A 19,136-nucleotide genomic window follows, 5' to 3' on the forward strand; every position below is an offset into this window, starting at 1 on the left:
GCTCTTTGGAAAGATGAAAATCCCCAGTAAGTTTCCATTCTGATCCACAACCAGAGAACAACCTGACCCACCTTTCTGACGCCTGACTCGGGACGTGTGGGGGGAAGTTATTGGTTATATCAGCACCACACTGACTGGGCGACACTTATGACCACCAGCAGAACCCCTGGCTGAAAGCACTGAATTAAGTCTGTTTCCAGAGAGTTAATACAAGCTGCAGCAACAGACCAGTCAGTGTTATTTTTATATTGTGCCATGAACTCCATACAGAGGAATCAGCCAACCACAGGGGCTTTGTCCTCGCCCATATTACTTTCTACCCCTGGGTTTGCTGCCCTTCCTAAAAACTACAGCATCCAATTTATTGTCACGCTCATTCAGAAGTCAGTCTTCGACCTGGCACATCTAAAACGAATAGCCGCTCGCCAAAAGTGACGTCACTCTGTCCAGGGTTCGTGGGAAGTCTGACAGAAAGCAATGCATTGTAATCCAGCCACCTGAAAATCTCAACATAGCAGACCTGGTGACTCTCCCCTTGAGAGGAGTTCCACAGTGCAGAAGACACCACTGCTGCAGCCTCACTGGGAACACTGAGAACAGTTCTGGTCGCCACTTCTCAAAAAGGATACTGAAGAGCTGGAAAAAGTGCAGAAAAGGGCAACCAAAATGATCATGGGGTTGGAGCACCTGCCCTAGGAGGCGAGGCTAAAGCACCTGGAGATTCTTAGATTCAAAAAAAAGGTGCGAGTGGGGTGACACGTTAGAGGCCTACAAAATTATGGGTGGGGCGCAGAACGTGGACAGAGAAAAGGTCCCCCCCCTTCCATCATAACCAGCAATGGAGGAAACCTTAGGCAACAGATTACATGTCAACTCAAGGCAGACAAAAGGAGGTTCTACTTCACAGGCAGGTAGATCACTGCCAAAAGATGCGCAATGTCCACGGACTTAGAAAGAGGGGAGAGAACACCGGCTTCCATCCTTGGACCAGATTCTGTATACAAGGGGTCAAGCTGTTTAAGCCACAGCCCCCTAAAGGCCATGTGTTTTGCAAGGTGACTTGCGTTTATTCCTCTAAGCATCCGGGCTGCCAGGGGTGAGGGAGAGGACTCATGTTGCACCACTGCTTGAGACTCTGCACTGGCTGCCCTTCTGTTTCCAGGCAGCACCCAATGTGCTGATTCTCAGCCTCAAGGCCCTCAATGGCTTGTGGCCAGGGTGCCTGAAGGGTCACCTCCTCTCATGCTGTCCAGCTACCAGGCCTTCTATACCCTGCCTCTGCTCGCTGGCGGGTAACGGGTGGCAACCACAGACAGGCCTTCTTCAGGGGTGGCCCTTCCTGCACCAAGCAGAACTGTTTTCCCTTGGAAGTTCAATTAAGGTGCAGCCTTCTAACGTCAATTTTATAGTCTGCTTTTAGCCTTACAATCTGCTTTATTGGACTCATTTTAAACTGCTCAATGGTTTCTGCTGTCCTATGTTCTGGCAGGGCTGTTAGTGGTGCTTATGGTTTTATTATATTTTATATTTGGTAAGCCAAGTCAGGTAGGTTCCATGGACAGAGAGCCAGCAGTGTAAGCTTTCTGAAGAAAATTAAACTTCCAAAACAGCTGATGAACACTTACCTTGGGGGTGCTCCCTTTAATGAACTTTTTGATTGAAGACAATAAGCCAGTCTCATTCTTCTGTGGTTTCCCTCCTCCTACAGGTAGGCTTTCTTCGACCTCTGAGTATTTCCTCTTCACCCTCAGGGCACGTTGTGTGTAATTTTGATTCGACTGCTGAGAAGCTTTCCGCGTTCTCAGCCTCATCTTTGTTGGTATCACATGTAAAACTGTACAAGAAAAAGAACAGAGGCTCCTCTTAGTCTAAAAGTACTAATGTTCTAGGCCAGCCTTTCTCAACTTTTTTACCATTGAGAAACTCCTGAAACATTCTTCAGGCTTTGAGAAACCCCAGAAGTGGCGCGATTGTGCAGAATATGGATGGAAAAGGTAGGTTTGTGCCTGCCCACCTTGGGCCCCTCCACTTCATTGACCCTTTTGGGAGATGGAGGCAGGTCAACATGACTGTATATGGTCATATCATCTGATAAATGTAAAAGACATTTTAAAAACATGTGGGAAATTAATTCCACCCATTCGGGAAACCCTTCCAGGGGCAACAAGAAACCGCAGGGTTTCACAAAACCCTGGATGAGGAAGCCTGTTCTATTCTATAGTCAGATTGACCGTACCACGTAGGGCGACTCCGGATCTCGCCACCCATTAAACGAGAGCAGCACACACGGTTAAGTAACAAACGTGTCCTGCAATTCGATTGTAAAATGTTATGGTGTTCAAATTGTTACGTTCAAAGCCATCAATATATTACGATGCTTAAAGGGTTACGAGTCTAAAACCTGTGTATTCTCTGGAGTGTATCAGAATCACCATGAACTGAGAGCGATAAACTCTCCTGTAAAGCGCCCTGAGCCACAAGGGAGGGCGGTGCAGAAATGAAACAAACAAATAATTCCAAACACAGAGGAATGTGTGGCTCTTTTTCTCTCCATGCGTATTTTACTCAGGAGACAACACAATGGGAAGGATCCAGCAACAAGGACCACAGGCTACAACGCAAGCACAAGGAACAGAGTGATTCAAGATGCTTCAGATAGCTCTACTATACAAAAGGAGTCTTAAAGCAGCGTGTCAAGAAGAAAAAAACCGGGTGTCCTAATCAAATCCTAACTGGGCATTGTGCCTAGGGGTCAACGGATGTTACTCTCTAAAAGGGTACGTGCCACAGGGCAATTCGCTGCCTGGCACCTGAACACACGCCATATCAATTCGCAGCCCTCCCACACGCTTCCTGCCCTGCCAGGGGCAAGTCCAAGCCTGTTATCTCCTCGATTCCCCATCCAGGCGGAGGTGTGTGTGTGTGGCATGCAGGAAAGGAAGGCAGGAAGGCAACTCCCACCAACACTTGTGAAGCTGAAGGATGGGGCATTTCAAGCTGCTGCCCCTAAGAACTCTCGGCACAAAAATCTTATTTTTATATTTCCGTTTTTAATATCACCACTCTCGGACTAGCCATCTTGGGGCAGTGTACTGGGGCAGGCCGGGGCACTGGTAGCTTTGCTTGGTGTAGGTAATAAAATGCCAGCTGTGCTACTTTCGAGACTGATGGATCATTAAGGGGGGGATAAAAAATCACTCCCAGATTTCTGGCTGCAAATTTGTCGAAATGCTGCTAAAATACAGTGTGTGACATCCAAATGTCATCAAAGAGGTTTAATTAGCTGAAAGCAGAGATCTTTCCATAGACTTTGAGGACATGGGAGAAATGTTTTTCCTTGTCTGTGTATACCAAATAAATAGAAATTTAGAAAAAAATGCAATAGCTTATCTAAACTTAATTTACAACTTAAATATATACTATTATAGCAAATTGCTTGTGGACAAAATTAGCTATATTTGAACAATCCACTAACTTTGAGAACATGCGGTATGTCAATAGTATATATTAGCAGAAATGTGCAGATGGCCTCGAACAAAAATCTCCATAACCACACCTTCTGAACAGGTAGTCTTAAAAACATTTTACTCAGAACTTTCCAAATGTTCAGCTGGGAAAGCCCACAGGTAAACCCTCCAGGTAAAGGCCATTCATCTGTCAGGTTTTTGTTTAAAATAATAAAATGTTCTCCTGTCAAAAGACAGGTCCATCCTATGCATGAAAGGATTGTGTGGAATATACCAAGAACCATAAGAAACAGAAAGCAAATGAAAAGATCTGAAACCTCAGCAAGTCCTGCACAACATGAAGCTGCATCTCCAGGCTCTTCCAGTTTTCACTAGAAGTAGCCTTTCCCCACTTTCCCAACCCCTAACTGCATCAGCAGCTGTAAGACAAACAAACAAACCCACCCACCCAACCTCTGCCCCAGAAACAAAGGCCAAAGCTTTAAGTTGCCTTGAGAATACAAATTCCTTAGGTGGCTAAAGTTCGTTACAGGCAAATTTTGTGGCACCTTAAAGACTTAACATAATAATTGCAGCAGAAGGCCCTGTGAGACCTTCGCACCACCAAGAAATTAAAAAGGGGTACTAAAAAGCTGCCTAAAGGGATCCCGTCACTAGCAAGTACAATCTCTGTCACGCATGGAAAAGAACAGAAGAGAGCACGCAGAGTGTGTGTTTTCGCGTGGGAGTTTAAATACCTCTCTTGAACGTTCTCCTCCATGGCACAGTTCATTCAATTCAGCTGCACACGAGAGCCATCAAGTCCTTGGCTGATTTCACATCCTGGCTATCAAACCTCAGTTATAAATATCTTGTAATGGTCTTAGCAACAGTTACCTACAATCCTCCTGATGACAGAATTCTGCTTTCCCCGCATCGGGTGCAGCCAGAACTCAGAGCTGGTTTCATGACTTCATTTGCTTTAACGCACAAATGAAAACATACTACAAGGCTCAACAGAACTGGATTTATACTCGCAAATTAAATGAATGGGCGTATTCATTCGGATGTTCAGCAGTAGCCCACAACACCTAAAAAGAAGGCCCAGGGAGGGTCATTTGGGGCTGTGCGGAATACTGTTCTCAGCACTCTGATGCAACCTGATTGGTGATGAGAGACAAGAGCTGGGTGTCCTTTCAGACTGGCTTCCAGAGACGTGGCTGGGGGGGGGGGGCACTAGATAGGTCACTGGGATCTGTGATGGACTGGATGAGGATATGTAAAAGTGAAACAGATGTTCACTGGGAGCTACAGAATCTGTGTGCCATTAACAGATGTGCAGCAAACAGAAATTCAACAGGTGGACCATTCCCCTCGCAGAAACACACAGGTATTCGGGAATGAATACATAGCTTGAATTCTAAAAGGAAGATAACCCTGTCTCTTACTAGAAATGCACAGGACAGAAGTCACATAATGCTCTCACACATGTAGGCTGCATTCACATATCACAATTAACCCTAATTAAACATCACCTTCCACCTTGACTGAATGCCTCTCATTTGACCATGTCCCAATTTGCCATTGTGGCAGAATGCAGGTGTATCAGCCAGCTGGGATTCCAAACTAAGGTTTAACCAAGCTGCGAGGGCATCCTTATGTCTGAGCACACCTAGGATGCCAGATGTTACTAGTTTTGCACTTGGGTTCTTGGTTTGCAAATGCTTTTGCCAGCACACCTGGAAGTAGCACAGGCTGCTAGCTGCACAACTCTGAGAAACTCTGGAGATGCGGAAAGGGACAGAAAGGTGAATGGATGGGACAACATGGTAATATTTTTCTGTTATTAAGTGTTTTTCTGGTTTCCCCACACCTATGAAACCCCTTTCATCTAACGGGTTCAAGAACTTTTAAATATGCAAGGAGGGTGTGAATAGAGCAGGCCTTTCTCCAGAACTACTAGTTGATTTCTAAAAAAACCAAAGAATTACTAGATGGCAGGTAGTGATCCTGGAGCCTCCTGCAGACATAGCCAATAACCTCCCCCTAGGTTGTGGATCTTCCCAGAGGTTTCCGATCTTTTTCAGAATTAATCTGCCCACAAAGCAATACTTCCCCCCCACACACACACACACAGAGTCCTCCCACAATATTCTGAGAAGAGCCCCTCCCAAACTATCAGGATGCATTTGCTGCCAGGGCCGCTGCTCCTGTCCCAACCAAGTTCTGAGAGGCCAATCAATCAACGGGAGTTCGGAAGTGGTGCTGTAATTGGCAGCTGTTGCTGCCTGTCGCTGCACATTTAAGCCCATTAGGCCCAGGCTCCTGGAGGCTGAAATTGCAGGCATGAGGCAATGCTTCTATGAATACAGCAAGCCCTACACAGCAGATCTGCAAAGCATGCCTCTGGATAAGGAATTCAGGCTGATTCTGCTGGAGAGAAGCAGGGCGCAGCCAGGACTATAACATTCCTGGCCTACCTGCGTAATCACGGGAAACGTCACATGGGGTTCTTCTGTCACCACATTGAGCAGGTAGCGCCACAATTGTAGGTCTGCCTAGACACACCACCGTGGCGTGTGATGCATCACCAAAGTGCCTTCTGCTTATGCTGGGAGAGGGCGCAACTCCAACTGAACGCAAGCATCGCTCTCTCACACAACACGACATTTCATCCAGCGAAGGTCCGTGTGAGACAGGGCTGCCTTCTCCAGACGGAAACACGGCAATGACCCTGCCAATCCTAGACATTCTGGCCAATGTAAAGGTACACTAAGAACGCATGCACCTGGAGGGCTGCAAGGGGTAATCAATAGAAACGCTGGAATAATGAACCTTAGTCGGTTCTGATTATCCCGTAAGCTCACATCAGTTTATCACACTTTCCCCTCCAGATCCTCAAAAGCAGGGGTAGTCCACCTGTGGTCCTCCAGATGTTCATGGGCTCGTGGGAATTGTAGTCCATGAACATCTGGAGGACCACAGGTGGACTACCCCTGCTCAAAAGGATACTTCTATGAAGGTGTTTAAAACATGCAAATTTAAATTAATTTATTCTGACAGAGATGATCGGTTGAATAAAAACAATTAATTGGCAGTTAGGATGGTTTTACGGCAGAGAAAATGTGATGAAACCCCCCTGGCCAAATTGACAGTTTTATGGTATTCCTCCTCCCTTGTGGTGAATTTTGCCAGAACGTCCCCTAATGATTTTAAGATGTTACACGGGCAAGTTACAAGCTATCGGAAAGTAGCGGACAAAGCCAGTGAGGACCCTGTGGGGATTCTGAAATGAAACAGATTATTCTGGAGACAATAAACTAACTCCCTGGATTAATCATCCATCACACTGGAAACTATCTAAATTGCTTCCACTTTTGTTGTTCCTACATGTATTTGTAGGATCAGATTATTACAGTGCTCAATCAGTGGCACTCTCTCTGTGTGAGTGTGTGTGTGGTTTTACCTACTATTAACACTTAGTTAATCACCAACTATTTGACTGGTGCTCTGCAAATACAAAGTGAAAGGGCCCCTCCCTCAGCTAAACACCTGAGGCGTTTCAAAAGGAGTCCTCCTCCAAGTGGGCTGGTTTTCAAGGCTATGCCAATTATTTTACAACAGGCCGCACAAAGCGTCTAGATTAGGACACCTCTCTACAAGACTTGATTTGACAATCTGCAACCAAAATATCCTTTTGAATCAGATGCTCTGCCAGCACAGAAATTATCTGCATGAAACTACCATCGCTCAAAACACCTGTAGGAAAGGCACACATCTGGAAGGAGAGGGTAGCAAACCAAAGGCTCCAGGAAGAGCCTCAGTTAGACTAAATGATGAAGACGTCCTAACTGATGAGAAGAAGAAGAGTTGGTTCTTATATGCCGCTTTTCCCTACCCAAAGGAGGCTCAAAGCGGCTTACAGTCCCCTTCCCATTCCTCTCCCCAAGACAGACACCCTGTGAGGTGGGTGGGGCTGAGAGAGCGCTGATATCACTGCCCGGTCAGAACAGTTTTATCAGTGCTGTGGCGAGCCCAAGGTCACCCAGCTGGCTGCATGTGGGGGAGTGCAGAATCGAACCTGGCATGCAAGATTAGAAGTCCACACTCCTAACCACTACACCGAACTGGCTCTCGCAGTCGCTGTGTCATGTGTTTTCAGGAGATATTTCCTGATTTTTCTTTATGACATCATGAGCAAAGTGCTTCTACATCAGATGCCCAATTCTAGCCATGGCCCGTCAGCTCATTCTGATGGTTTTGCAGAGTGGGAAGCCACGAAGGCCGGACTCTCTGCTGCAGACAGACGCAGAGGTTTCCTGCTCCTGTACACGTGTGCCACAAGCTAGTCACTCACGCAATACTCTACGAGATTCCAGGATAGACGGATGCTGCTTTCTTTTTTTGGCCATGGAGCTGGAGAGACGCTCAGAGGCAGCTTGCCCTTGCCTGCCTCCGCAGAGACTCCATCCCTGCTTAGCTTCCAAGATCAGAAGAGATGGGGCTATGCCATGCAGGACAAAACTGTCCCGTCACCCGCAGAAGAGCTGGGAAGCCCCTTAGAAAGTACTTTTGTCATTCGAAGCCACCGTAAACATTTGAAAGATGACTGCAATTGCTAATGTTTTGCCCAAATGCTGAACATTCTTTACTTATTTCAGAGACCCAAATCAACTTTTTTCTAAACTCTGCTCCTGGCCAATAGCGAGTGATTTCCCCTTTGCATCGCTGCCACCAACAGCGATCTTAAATACCCACCAAAAGTGAACAAAGGCCCCCTTATTTTCAAGCATATCTTCTAAAGAACATTTGCCCATGCCCAGGGAGCTCCCTGCTCAGGGCAGGCATTTGCTCTTCCCAGGCACAAGAGGCAAGACGATAAAGAGGAAAATTAAGCCAGCAGCAACAAAATGACTGCCAGGCTGGAAAGGCATCTGCAAGCATCGTATGGCAGACTCACTGTGAAAATGTTCAAGCAGCAGGGCCAAGGAGTTCAGGAAGTCTAACCTAAAATTCAAATCCGTACATTTAAATCAGTTCCCGTGTACAACCGTTCAGCCAAAAAAGTTAGTCAAATCTTAGATGATGTCTACACCAGTGGTTCTCACTGCTGGTGAGTCACAGAATTAGTCTAGCGTTTGGATAACTTTTAAAACGGTTCATCTTCAATCTTAATAGATATTAATAGAACCGCCCTGAGCCCCAGGGGAAGGCGGAATACAAATGTCACAAACAAACAAATAAAATAGCGCACTTTTTAAAAAGCTGTATGCTTTACAGATTCAAATGGGTTGCTGTGTTGGTCTGAAGCAGCACAACAAAACAAAATCAGAGTCCAGTCAGGCACCTTTAAGGCCAACAAAAGTTTATTCAAGGCGTGAGCTTTAGAGTGCATTGTTGGTCTTAAAGGTGCCACTGGACTCTGATTTTATTTTGTATGTTTTACAGTTGTCATTGCAATAAATATGCATTCACCAGCATTATAAGTTAGGAGATTACTATTTTTGCTTGTGTTTTAAAGCCAGAGCAATAACATTTACCCAAAACAATACCACTGTAATTTTTTGGCCTGTAAGATTTATCATCATCAAGGACAAAATAAATGTAATTGTTGGGGGAAAAGTGGGCTTTTCGTTTCTGTCCTGTTGGGACCAAGGCCCTCTGGAACAGTGACTGGTGGGACATCAGATATGAAGGGCTCAGAACCGCAGGTCTCCACTGCAGTGGGAATCCTGCCCCACATGAGGATGATCTCTGCCCCTACAGAGTGTAGACCAATTATTGTCAATGAGAATTTTAAGAGAGGTGCCAACCACAGGGGACAAAAACATACTGAAATATCACCTGGTATCAAATTTGTGACAAAGGCTGTGGACCTTTTGGGGGTCCCTGGCCGTTTTGATCCCTGCCTCGTTTTCCCCATTTGTGAACTACAAATATTTTAACTACCTCATGTGGATTCAGTGACATGATGGGAGCTTTGTATGAAAAGCCACGTCAGGAATATTGACAAGGCCTAACCCCATTGTGAAAGTGTTACCAATACCCAAGGGACCCAAGATAACAGGCCACTGCCACAAACAAACAAACAATGCAAACTGGAACTCCCCATTTCAAGCCTAGGCTGACCCCAGGCTGTATATCTGGAAACTGCCTAGCCCTGGAAGACTTGCTGAGTGCAAGCAGCTAAGCAGAGAGAGACCTGCAGGTCCAGAAATGTCAGCTCTGACCCCGGACTTACTCTTGCAGAAGTGAAAGGGGCAACACGCTTTTTGCTGCTGCCTCCTTCTCAGCGTGGACCTCAAAAGAGGGCAGGCAATGTTCCCTTCAAGCACCTAACCATTCAATGAGAGATGGGCTGGGGCACAATCCTTGCCAGCATGAACTGCTGTCTTGGCTCACAAGCCAAAATAAGCACTTATGAAGAGGGACTTCTTGGCAGCGGGGTTAGAACAGCATCCCGAAAGGGAGCCGTTGGAAAGCCCTGATTTATTAGCTACCTCTCCCTACCATAGGCAAGAAAGAGATGCTCTCTATGGATAAGATCCACCACATAATCTCCCTGGATATTCTAAAACAGAAGTATAAGCTGAATAGAGAGCCACCGAAAGAGCCGAACAAGGGCCACAGACTATGATTATGATTCCAGCCATCCACACCAACCCCTCGCCATGCTGTTATTAGCCTACAAAAAGACACGCTGACTTTTTTCCTCTGAAGGCTACGAACAGCAGGGGGAAGATTAGCTCCAAAATAATAAAAAGCCCTCGATGTGAGAAACCGACTCCTCCACCCAAGCACTGATTTTACTAGCATTTTTTAAATTGTGGGATCATGAACATCGCAGACTAAAGAGGCAAGGGAAAAATTGGAAATTTGGGGGACACTGAAGAAATCCTCATCTGACGTATTTTTTCTCTTAGGATCAATGAAATACTTAAGACAAGATTTTACGCACTCAAAAAATGTTAATATACGACAGCCTGCAACCATTGTAAAGGTTAGTCCCTGTTTGTATTGTAGAGAGGCGGTACCATATTTTTAAGGCTTGTTTGTTTACAAGTGACTATTGTGGTGTGAAATCAATACACTGTCAATACAGAGTAAACTGCTGACAAGTTCAAGATTTCTACATTATAAAGTATCCCAATATTCTGCTTAGTCCTAAGTGACTTTGAGGCTTTTTCTGCCCAAATAATACATTTAAGAATGCATTAAATATATAATAATATATTATTAAACTTGTATTTTGCTTGTAGAAAACTAAGGCATTTAAACACATTTCTTAATTATTCCAAACAAAACAATTTTATACATCTATATAAATAATGTGATTAATGTTGCAAAATTAGTACAATACATTTTGCCTGCTAAGTACATAATTTATTTCAATTTCTCCCCAAATCTATAGCTTTCTGGAAACTTTACATCCCAGGATCTCAACTGTTTTGTTACTAAACGTTATAATTTTAAGACAAAGGAAAGATAAGTCTTTGCTTTGTTTTTAAAAGTACCATTATGTAATCCTTAAATCAATTCAAAATGAACGTATGTCCAGGAAATTCTCCTCCTCTTTGAATTTGAGAAAAATGGTAGGACTGCATCTTTTCCTAGTTGGGAAGACTGCAGATTCAACAGATAACGTGCTTGGATCCTGGCAATGCTAGGAAGAATGCTCAGTAACAATTCAGGATGCAAAACATTTAATTCTCCCATTTTTAAGAACTATTTCCAAATAATAAATCAGTGGACTTAAAAAAAAAAGTTTTAACAGCATTATGTGATGCTGTTAAATTTTTAACAGTAATTTTTAAGCCAAAACAAACCTGGACAGAAATATATCAAGCAATTAGAGAAGGATGTATTCAAACAAAAACTGATTTACCATTTACTTTTGGGTGGCAACTCAAGAGTTTATCTGTTTGCCACCAAGGGATCAAGACTATTCCGTTTCATTTAGCGTACCTCAAGTAAACTCTTATTGGCACTCCTCCCTGGAAGTGCTTGCATGTCTATTTATTTTTATTGCACTGTTAAACAGATCACATATACATTTTATATGGTTTTCAATGTTTTAAAGCCTTCAAAGGAAGAACAGAATTTGTTGTAAATAAATTAATTAATGGTAGGAACCTGTAAACTGTAAGGTCAAAATGAGCAGCAGTAAGTATTGGAATGTGAACATAAAATAATAACTTTTAAATGTTCCCTGTTTGTGTTAAGGAAAAGGAGTATTATTTACTAATTTGGTGGGTTTTTAAAATTATTTTACAGTTTGCTTATTTTGTGAGCTGCACTGAGCAGGTCTTTGCAGAAGCAGCACATAAGTTTTCCAAATAATGGATGGCAAAAAAAAAAAAAACACCCATCTTTAATCTTGCTTTGAGATGTATTTATAAATATATTTTAAAAGAACAGCTTTAAACAAGCAAAAATTGCTAATATCTCATAGGATAGAGGTTGCCAGAATACTGCATACCAGATACTGGAAAACCAAACAAATTTAAGTGTGACCACACATTTAATTAAGGCCACAAGTAGGATCACTTCCTATAGTCAAGTCAAAGATGGGGGACTCAGCTGCAAAAACAGATGTCATTCATAATGTACTGGAATGCTCAATATATTAAGTCAAAAGGCCATCACCCCCCCTCTAATATGAGGCCTCTTAACTCTGTGGTTTGTACTCCTATGAAGCATTATGTTCGATTCATCTTTCTAATCTTTGTGTGTTTGTATTTTCTCCTTGTGGGTTTTATAAATCATTTTTAAAGAAACATTCAGAGCCAAGAACTAGGACTTGGGGAGGGGGGAGAAAGACATAAATCAGGGAGCACAACTTTTGAGATCTCATACATAGGTCAGATTTCACAGCAGTAATCTGAAACATCATTTCCGCCTTTTTGGAGCAACTGTCCATCTTGCATTGACAAGCAGTCAGTTCACCTTTCAGAACTCAACCACACAACATGTTTTACTGCAAGTGCCATCTGAGAAATGTATTAAAGAGCCCTGCCAACGCCAGGCACCAGCCCACAAACGGCTTTCTTTGGGGACGGTGCTTTGAACTTCCTTTGCCAAGCCAACCCCAACATGGAAGGGTCTTCTGCAGTCTCCCATCCTCTTGGAAAACTCCTGTTTGCTTAGCCTTTTAGATGCATAAACATTTAACGCTGTTACCTAAAACTCTGAAGTCTTCTTTCAAACATCTCACTTCAGCACTTTGGAATGGAAATCTTTTCTGAGCCTTGCTCCCAACATACCAAAGGTTACGCTGCTTGAACTCATGAAGCAATAAGGAACCGGCAGACAGAAGGCCTGAAAAGTGGACATCCCATGACGAATTTATGCCAACTGTATACCTATTACATGTATTTATGTATATCGTGCATACTTGTTTCACATACTTGTTTTAGCCATAAACCAACCACTCTAAAGGATTTCCAACCATCTAGTGAAGTTTACTGAGAATTGGTGATGAAAAGCGAACATCCCCAAATCCCCCAAACTCACGCAAGCGAAGCAACCAAGCGGTACATGAGACCCTGGAAGAATGAGCATGCACCATCCTACCACAGTTACAAAATCTGGCCTCCTAACTGGGCAATGCTGTCAGGCCGTAGTCTGGCTGCGTTTTAACCCCTTGGGGAGCTCCAGGTAGGCTGTGCAGTTCCCACTTCCTAGCTGCATCTGTACAACAGCCCTATGAGGTAGAGCAGGCGTCCAGCAGCAGCGGCACCTTCTCCTCCTCCTCCTCCAGCAATGGTCTGGCGGGTGCTGCTGGGCGCTGGCTCTGGTGCACGAGGAGGAGGAGGAGGAGGAGGCGGCGGGTGAGGGTGCAGCGAGGGTCCCAGGGTCTCCTTCTCCCCCCCCCCCCAGGCCCAGGCCCAGGCCCAGCCCCCGACCTGCTCTTTCGCAGCCCCGGCACCTGGCCGCAGCAGACTCTCCCGGCCGGGGCGGGGCGGGGCGGGGGGCGGCCATGAGCTCACAAAGGGCCCCCCCCGCCCTCCGCGTGGGGGCGAAGGGTGCCAGCTCCAGGGCGGGAGGCCTGGCCCGCCCGCGCCTCACAACCTCCCTGCGGGGTGGGCCGGAAGGCGGGGGTGGCCGCCTCTCCCAGTCTCTCTCCCGCCAACTGTTGCTGCCCGCGCAGGGGAGGGGAAGGGAAGGGAAGGGAAGGGAGGGCGCCGCCCCCGGCCCATGCTCAGAGGCACTCTCGCCCGCCCGCCTCCGTCCGTCCGTCCGTTACCTGCGCGGCGCAGGAGAGGGGGGCGCCCCCCCCGCGGGCCGGGCCCTCCTTCGCCCGGCGGCTCAGTCCCTCTCTCTCTCTCTGGCTGGGCCGGTCCTCCTTCCGTCCGTCCGTCAGGGAGGGAGGGAGGCGGCGGCGGCGCGTCCCGCGGGGTAGGCAGGCAGGCGGGCAGGGCAGGGCAGGCCCCGGCCGGGCCCCCGCGTGGGAGCGCAGCAGCAGCAGCAGCAGCACCAGTAGCAGCAGGCCCCGCCGCCGCCGGGGGGGGGGGGGGCTCGGTCCCCGCCGCTCAGCAGCCCCGGCAGCGGCCAGTCGCCATTTCCCGCCTACCGACCTGCTGCACCGCACGCCAGGACCCGGATGATGACGCCACGGCCCCGAGGGGAGGGAGGGAGGGAGCGAGCGAGAGGGGCCGGGGGACGCACTGCGCACGCGCGCCCCACACAGCCAGCCAGCCAGCCAGGCAGGCAAGCAGGGAAGGGCGCCGGCCGCGAAGGGAGGGGGCGGCCCACCCCGCCTGGCGCGCGTACTCCCGCCCGGGGGCCGGCAGCCCCTCCCTGCCCCTCCCTCCTGCCGCAGACAGGCCCAGCCAGGGGGCACCAGGACCCCTGGAAACACCCCCAGCCCCAGCCCAGTCTGGATGTGCCCGGGGAGGAGGGCCCTTCATCCGCCGCCGCCGCCGCCGGGGCTCGGGAGGAGGCCCAGGCAATGCAATGCGCTGCGGGACCCCCTCCGCCGCCCCCCCTCCATCCCAGGCAGGCAGGCCGCCCGCCCAAGGTCACCCCACCCCGCACGCTGCCGGGGCCAGGAGGGGAACCGGCGGGGCTTTCGGCCGGCGCCCTCGAGAGCCCAGAACAGCCCAGTTCGGTGGAATGTGCACCTCCCGCCCCCCACCCCCGCAAGGCCCGGCCTTCCCCAGGACCTCGGGGAGGCACCTCCCCTGTGCACGCTTTGCCAAGCTGGATGTTCCAGCACTGGAACTGCAGAGGGGTGGAAAGCAGATCGGGGGGGGGGGGGCAAGGGGGGCTTCTCCAGGGGTCCACAGGGATGACAATTCAAGTACAACTGCAGTGGCCCATTGGAATCGTAATCCATGCCCTTCCGGGAAGCCACGGTTTGGCCATCCCCGCTCTAGGCAGTGCAGGCAACCTCGATGCTTAATTTGTCCTCATGAAGTTACAGCAGCAGCTCAGTCAGATCTCTGATTCAGTTCGCAGGTAGCGATTGTCATCACTTGTGTCGGCCCCGCAATTCCGCTTTCTGCACTGCTGAAAGCTTAGCTTGATTTAAGACAAGGCAGTGACCAAAACCTCTGTAGGGCAGGGGAGGGGGGCATCGTATTGCTTTATCGGTTGGACTGCATTTTATATTCTGCAATCCACCTTGAAGCTGAGCAAGAAAAGCTAGCTGTAAATGGTGAGGAAACAGAGCAAAGAGGGAGGGGCATTCTTTTACAGAAACTCTAATTCAGTGGCATTCTCCCTGGGAAAGAACTCTTGGAGGAGAGTCCATGTGTTTTGTGCAGCACCAAAAAGCAGTGATGGGAGCAGAGGCATGCATTCATGCTGCAGCTTCACATTTCTCATGCTGGATCAGACTAGCGTGGGGCCATTCAGTCCAGGATTCTGTCATCCCACAGTGGCCAACCAGTTCGTCAGGAGGACCAACAGCAGGGCCTGGAGGCCAAGGCCTCCCCGTGGTGTTGCCTCCTAGCTCCGAATGTGGAACTGAATTCTGCCCCTTGTGGGTCCTTGTCCTCCTTACCCTTCCCCTGCCCACCATCTTTTTCTAGATTGAAAAGCCCTTTAAGTACTTCCTTGTAGAAAGAACGTTCCAACCCTCTAATTATCCCGGCTGTCCGCGTCTGTATCGCCCCTTGTCCTGTGAGGTCTTCTTTTGAGAAACAGCGATGAGGACTGTGCACAGGAGTCCAAATGGGGTGTATCACTGCTCTGTACAAGGGCATCATGATGCAGGCTGATCTGTTCTCAATCCCTTCCCCAATAAATCACCCTTTGAATGACTCACCAACTCTCCCAGTGCAAATGCAACGATACAGGCTACTGCTGTTGGGCATGCTTACTTGGGTATGCATTTGTTCAGAACCTTGAGTGTGGTTTGCGTACTGGAAAGCCATAAACACAAATGAAATATAGCTAGGCACCTCCTGCCAGATTATGTTCATCCTCACCAGCTGTGCCTGTAGTTCCATCTGCTGCTCCTAGCATGTTGCCACCTGGGGGGGGGGGGGGAGAGCAGTTCCTAATCATCTTGAATAAATGACCCCACCCGGGACTTCCAGATAAGCTTTCCAGGGTCCTGCCAGAGAAAATGGGCTAAAGATACATTCCTGGAAAATAAAAGCCTCTGTGTCCCTTATCAGCCCGGAATGTATTTTTACATTTTACATTTCTCTGGCAGGATCCCTGGGAAGCCCCTTTTCACTCAAGTCCTATAGCTCCGTGTCCTACGGTGTCATGTCACCTCCTATAATACGCATTGAGTCTTTCCAACATGCTTATGCCTTGTGGAAAACTCTCTTGTAGGCCAGATCAGGGTATGAGCTGCCTGGAGTCCTTCCTAGTAAATGCTAGATGGCTGTCCAGCAAGTCACAGTTGTGCAAATCTTCAAGGCTCTCCAGATTGGGGCTGGGATTTCTCTCTCCCCTGTCAAAGGGCCCAGGTGACCGTCCCTGGCTGCTGACCATTAGCAAGGCGGCTCACTGTGTGGCCTCCCAGCCTCCTTGCTTTTGCCCTGCCCACCTGCAAGGCCTCAGAGGAGGACAGGCCTGAGCTTCAAGACTGAAACCAGCTTCAAACTGAGCAGCAGGGCAAACAGATTACTCAAAGAAGGCAGGGGGGCTGGCTGGAGGCCCCTCCTCAACCTGCCTCTCTGGGGTCCCTTTCAGATTGTTCCGATAAAGGCTGCCCAGCAGAGGAGAGAGGCTGGAAGGGTTTGCCTCAGCCTGAGATCCAAGAAGGCCATCTAAGAAGCCAAGCTGTCGTCCTGTCTTGCTCCCAACTCTAAAGCCCAGAGACCTGGCTCTTCTACCGCAGACCAAGACAGCTACCCCCTGAAACCGTCCAGACAGCTCAAGGCGCTCTCCGACAACATTTCCTTTATGCCTATTTTTTTGAAAAATTATACTAAGGCCACCAAGCAGTAGCAGTTGCTCTGTGAGATTACTCAGATGAACACACGTCCCTGCTCAGAGTATTGTTGCTGCTATTTATAAAGCAGATCTTCGCCAGCTGATGCATCTTGCACCGTTCTCGTGTAGCTTTAGAACCAGACAGAGGAGGAAATTCTTTCAAGGTTTGGGTTTCCTTTCTTTTTTTCTAGAAACCAATGCTGCTCTGAAGGTAAGCTGCTGAATTTAAAGTGCCTGCAATGGGCCACCATTGTTCACACTGAACTGGCACCTGTTTCCATGGCAATGGCATCATACAAAATGCAAGCCACCCCACTGGAAAACACAGCCCCAAGCTAAACCTTGCCTTACTCATTCGCAGTGTTCTCAGCTGCCATAGAAACAAACCCAGGGAGCCAGAAACCCTCCCAAAAACAAGCAGCACAGCCTCTGAAATGTATTTTAACACACAACCCTCTCTTCAATCTAGTTTATGTTTAGAGCTACTCTAGGCAGTGTGCAAGAGCACACATGTGCTGTGCAGACGTTCTAGTTGCAAGGCCAAAGCGCCTGCTGTCTCTACACATTGGGCCCTCCAGCTTCAGGCAGGGGCACCAGCAGGCTGCTGGCTGGCTGCAAGGACAGTACAGTGGACTTATTCCTGCCTTTTGTTGTGCAAACAGCTTAAGAAAATGCAACCCCATTTTCTGGAGCAGACCCAGGAGTTTCTCTGCTTCTACACCTGTACCCTGGTTTTCACAGAAGCAGTATCACTTCCATAACGGAAAACAATCTAGACTTTCTTTCTACTATAAGATCTAAGAAGTGGAATGCATTTCTGAATGGCTGGCATCCAATTTTTTTGACTGGCCCTCCTATTTTTGGCTCTTTGAAAGCATTTTAAGCATTATTGTAAGCTGCCTTGAGCCACAAGGAAAGACAGGATATAAATATTTTGCTACACACATCCAGCAAGAACCCTGCCATTGACAGTATATGCAATTTAAGTTAAAACCTGCTACCGGCTGGGAAATCCCATGGCTGTGTATATGGAACGGGCTACAGCTCCTTTTCCCCAAGGAAGGGTCTTCCATCACTTGGGGAGGGGGTGGGTTCCCCACAATCCCAACGATTGCACATCCCCACTGTATCCCTGGTGCAGTTTATGGAGTCCCCAGCCCCTTGGGCAGCATTTTGAAGCCAAGACAACACCAAGAACCCTGAACAGGGCAGGAAGGAGAGGGGATGCATGCCTGCCCTGAAAATCACCCAAGAAACAACAATCACACCACAAATACAACCTCATTTTTATCTCTGTAACTTCTGAGCAGGTCCAGAACGGTAGCGTAGTGAGCTAGCTGACTTACCATGGAGATGGGTGGGAGAACAAACCCCAACAGACTACCTTCTTTGCAGCTGCATCTCTTCTGGAGTTGACATCCACCAAACTGTACTTGGCCAAAGTTGAGAAGGAGAACTAAGTAGCTGCCCAGCAGACGTCACATGCTGGCGGTACATCCTGTAGGGAAGCTGCTGAGGATGCAAGGGCCTCGATGGGATGGTGCATAACCTGGAAAGGACATTGCTCGCTCACCGAGTCATAACAAAACACGGTTGCCATATGGCATATCCCTTCCTAGGGGCAGCCAACAAGAAAGGGGGGGAAAAGAAAAAGCGGGGTCTTTACAGAAAACTTGTAAACATCACCTACTAAATAAAAAATAAAGCTGCCTTGACCTTTTGTGTGAGCAAAGCTTAGAATTGAGAGCAAAAGTGTGGCCAGACAGCATCTTGAAAGACCAATTCTGGGGAATTTTGGAAATTGGAGGACCATGCCATAAGGCAGCTAGCTTGCTTCCACAGAAAGCTGGTGATGTCCACTCAAATGAGCCATTTTAGAGCTGTATTGAAGGGCAGTATAAAAATCTAAAATAAAATAAATAGACAGCAGGGGAAGCAAGCTGAGCAATAGGTTCAGGGGGGGGGTCTATGTATTAATGTAGATTAAAAATAGAAAAAGCATTCAGACAGGAATGTGGGGAGAGATGCTTAGTATCAGTTTGAACGGGGCCGAATATAAATTCTTAAATAAGAGAATAAATCTTAGCATCCCTGCAAGATCCCCCCCTTGACAGAGGATTAGGACGGTCCTTGCCTTTGAGCTGCAACAACTAATCAAGCACAAGCAGACAAAGAGGTGGGGGGTGTGTTTTAAGACTTGGATGTCTTTGAAGGTGGTTTTGAATGACCCTCATGCCCAGTGCGTGAGAACACAGATCCTGTGGAGCCAGTCTTGGAACCAAGCTGCCACTCTGA

At 47.7% G+C, this 19,136-nt stretch overlaps 1 protein-coding gene across 3 annotated transcripts in view; it reads right to left on the minus strand.

Annotated features, from left to right (window-relative positions):
- The window catches only part of CTDSPL2 (CTD small phosphatase like 2), a 29,501-nt gene extending 15,474 nt beyond the window's left edge, over positions 1-14,027 (minus strand). The window contains exons 1-3 of one of the 3 annotated variants that reach the window (XM_077318261.1): positions 13,693-14,026; positions 12,627-12,764; positions 1,626-1,834 (exon numbers count right to left, since the gene is read on the minus strand). In XM_077318261.1, the coding sequence (XP_077174376.1) occupies positions 1,626-1,811 (186 nt within the window). In that variant the 5' untranslated portion in view covers positions 1,812-1,834; positions 12,627-12,764; positions 13,693-14,026. Of the gene's footprint in view, positions 1-1,625; positions 1,835-12,626; positions 12,765-13,692 lie in introns of all 3 variants that reach the window. The other 2 variants (XM_077318262.1, XM_077318260.1) reach the window with 2 other exon arrangements.
- Positions 14,028-19,136: the final 5,109 nt, after the last annotated feature.

This window comes from Paroedura picta, chromosome 18 (assembly GCF_049243985.1).
Source record: "Paroedura picta isolate Pp20150507F chromosome 18, Ppicta_v3.0, whole genome shotgun sequence".
NCBI classification, from domain to species: Eukaryota; Metazoa; Chordata; class Lepidosauria; order Squamata; family Gekkonidae; genus Paroedura; species Paroedura picta.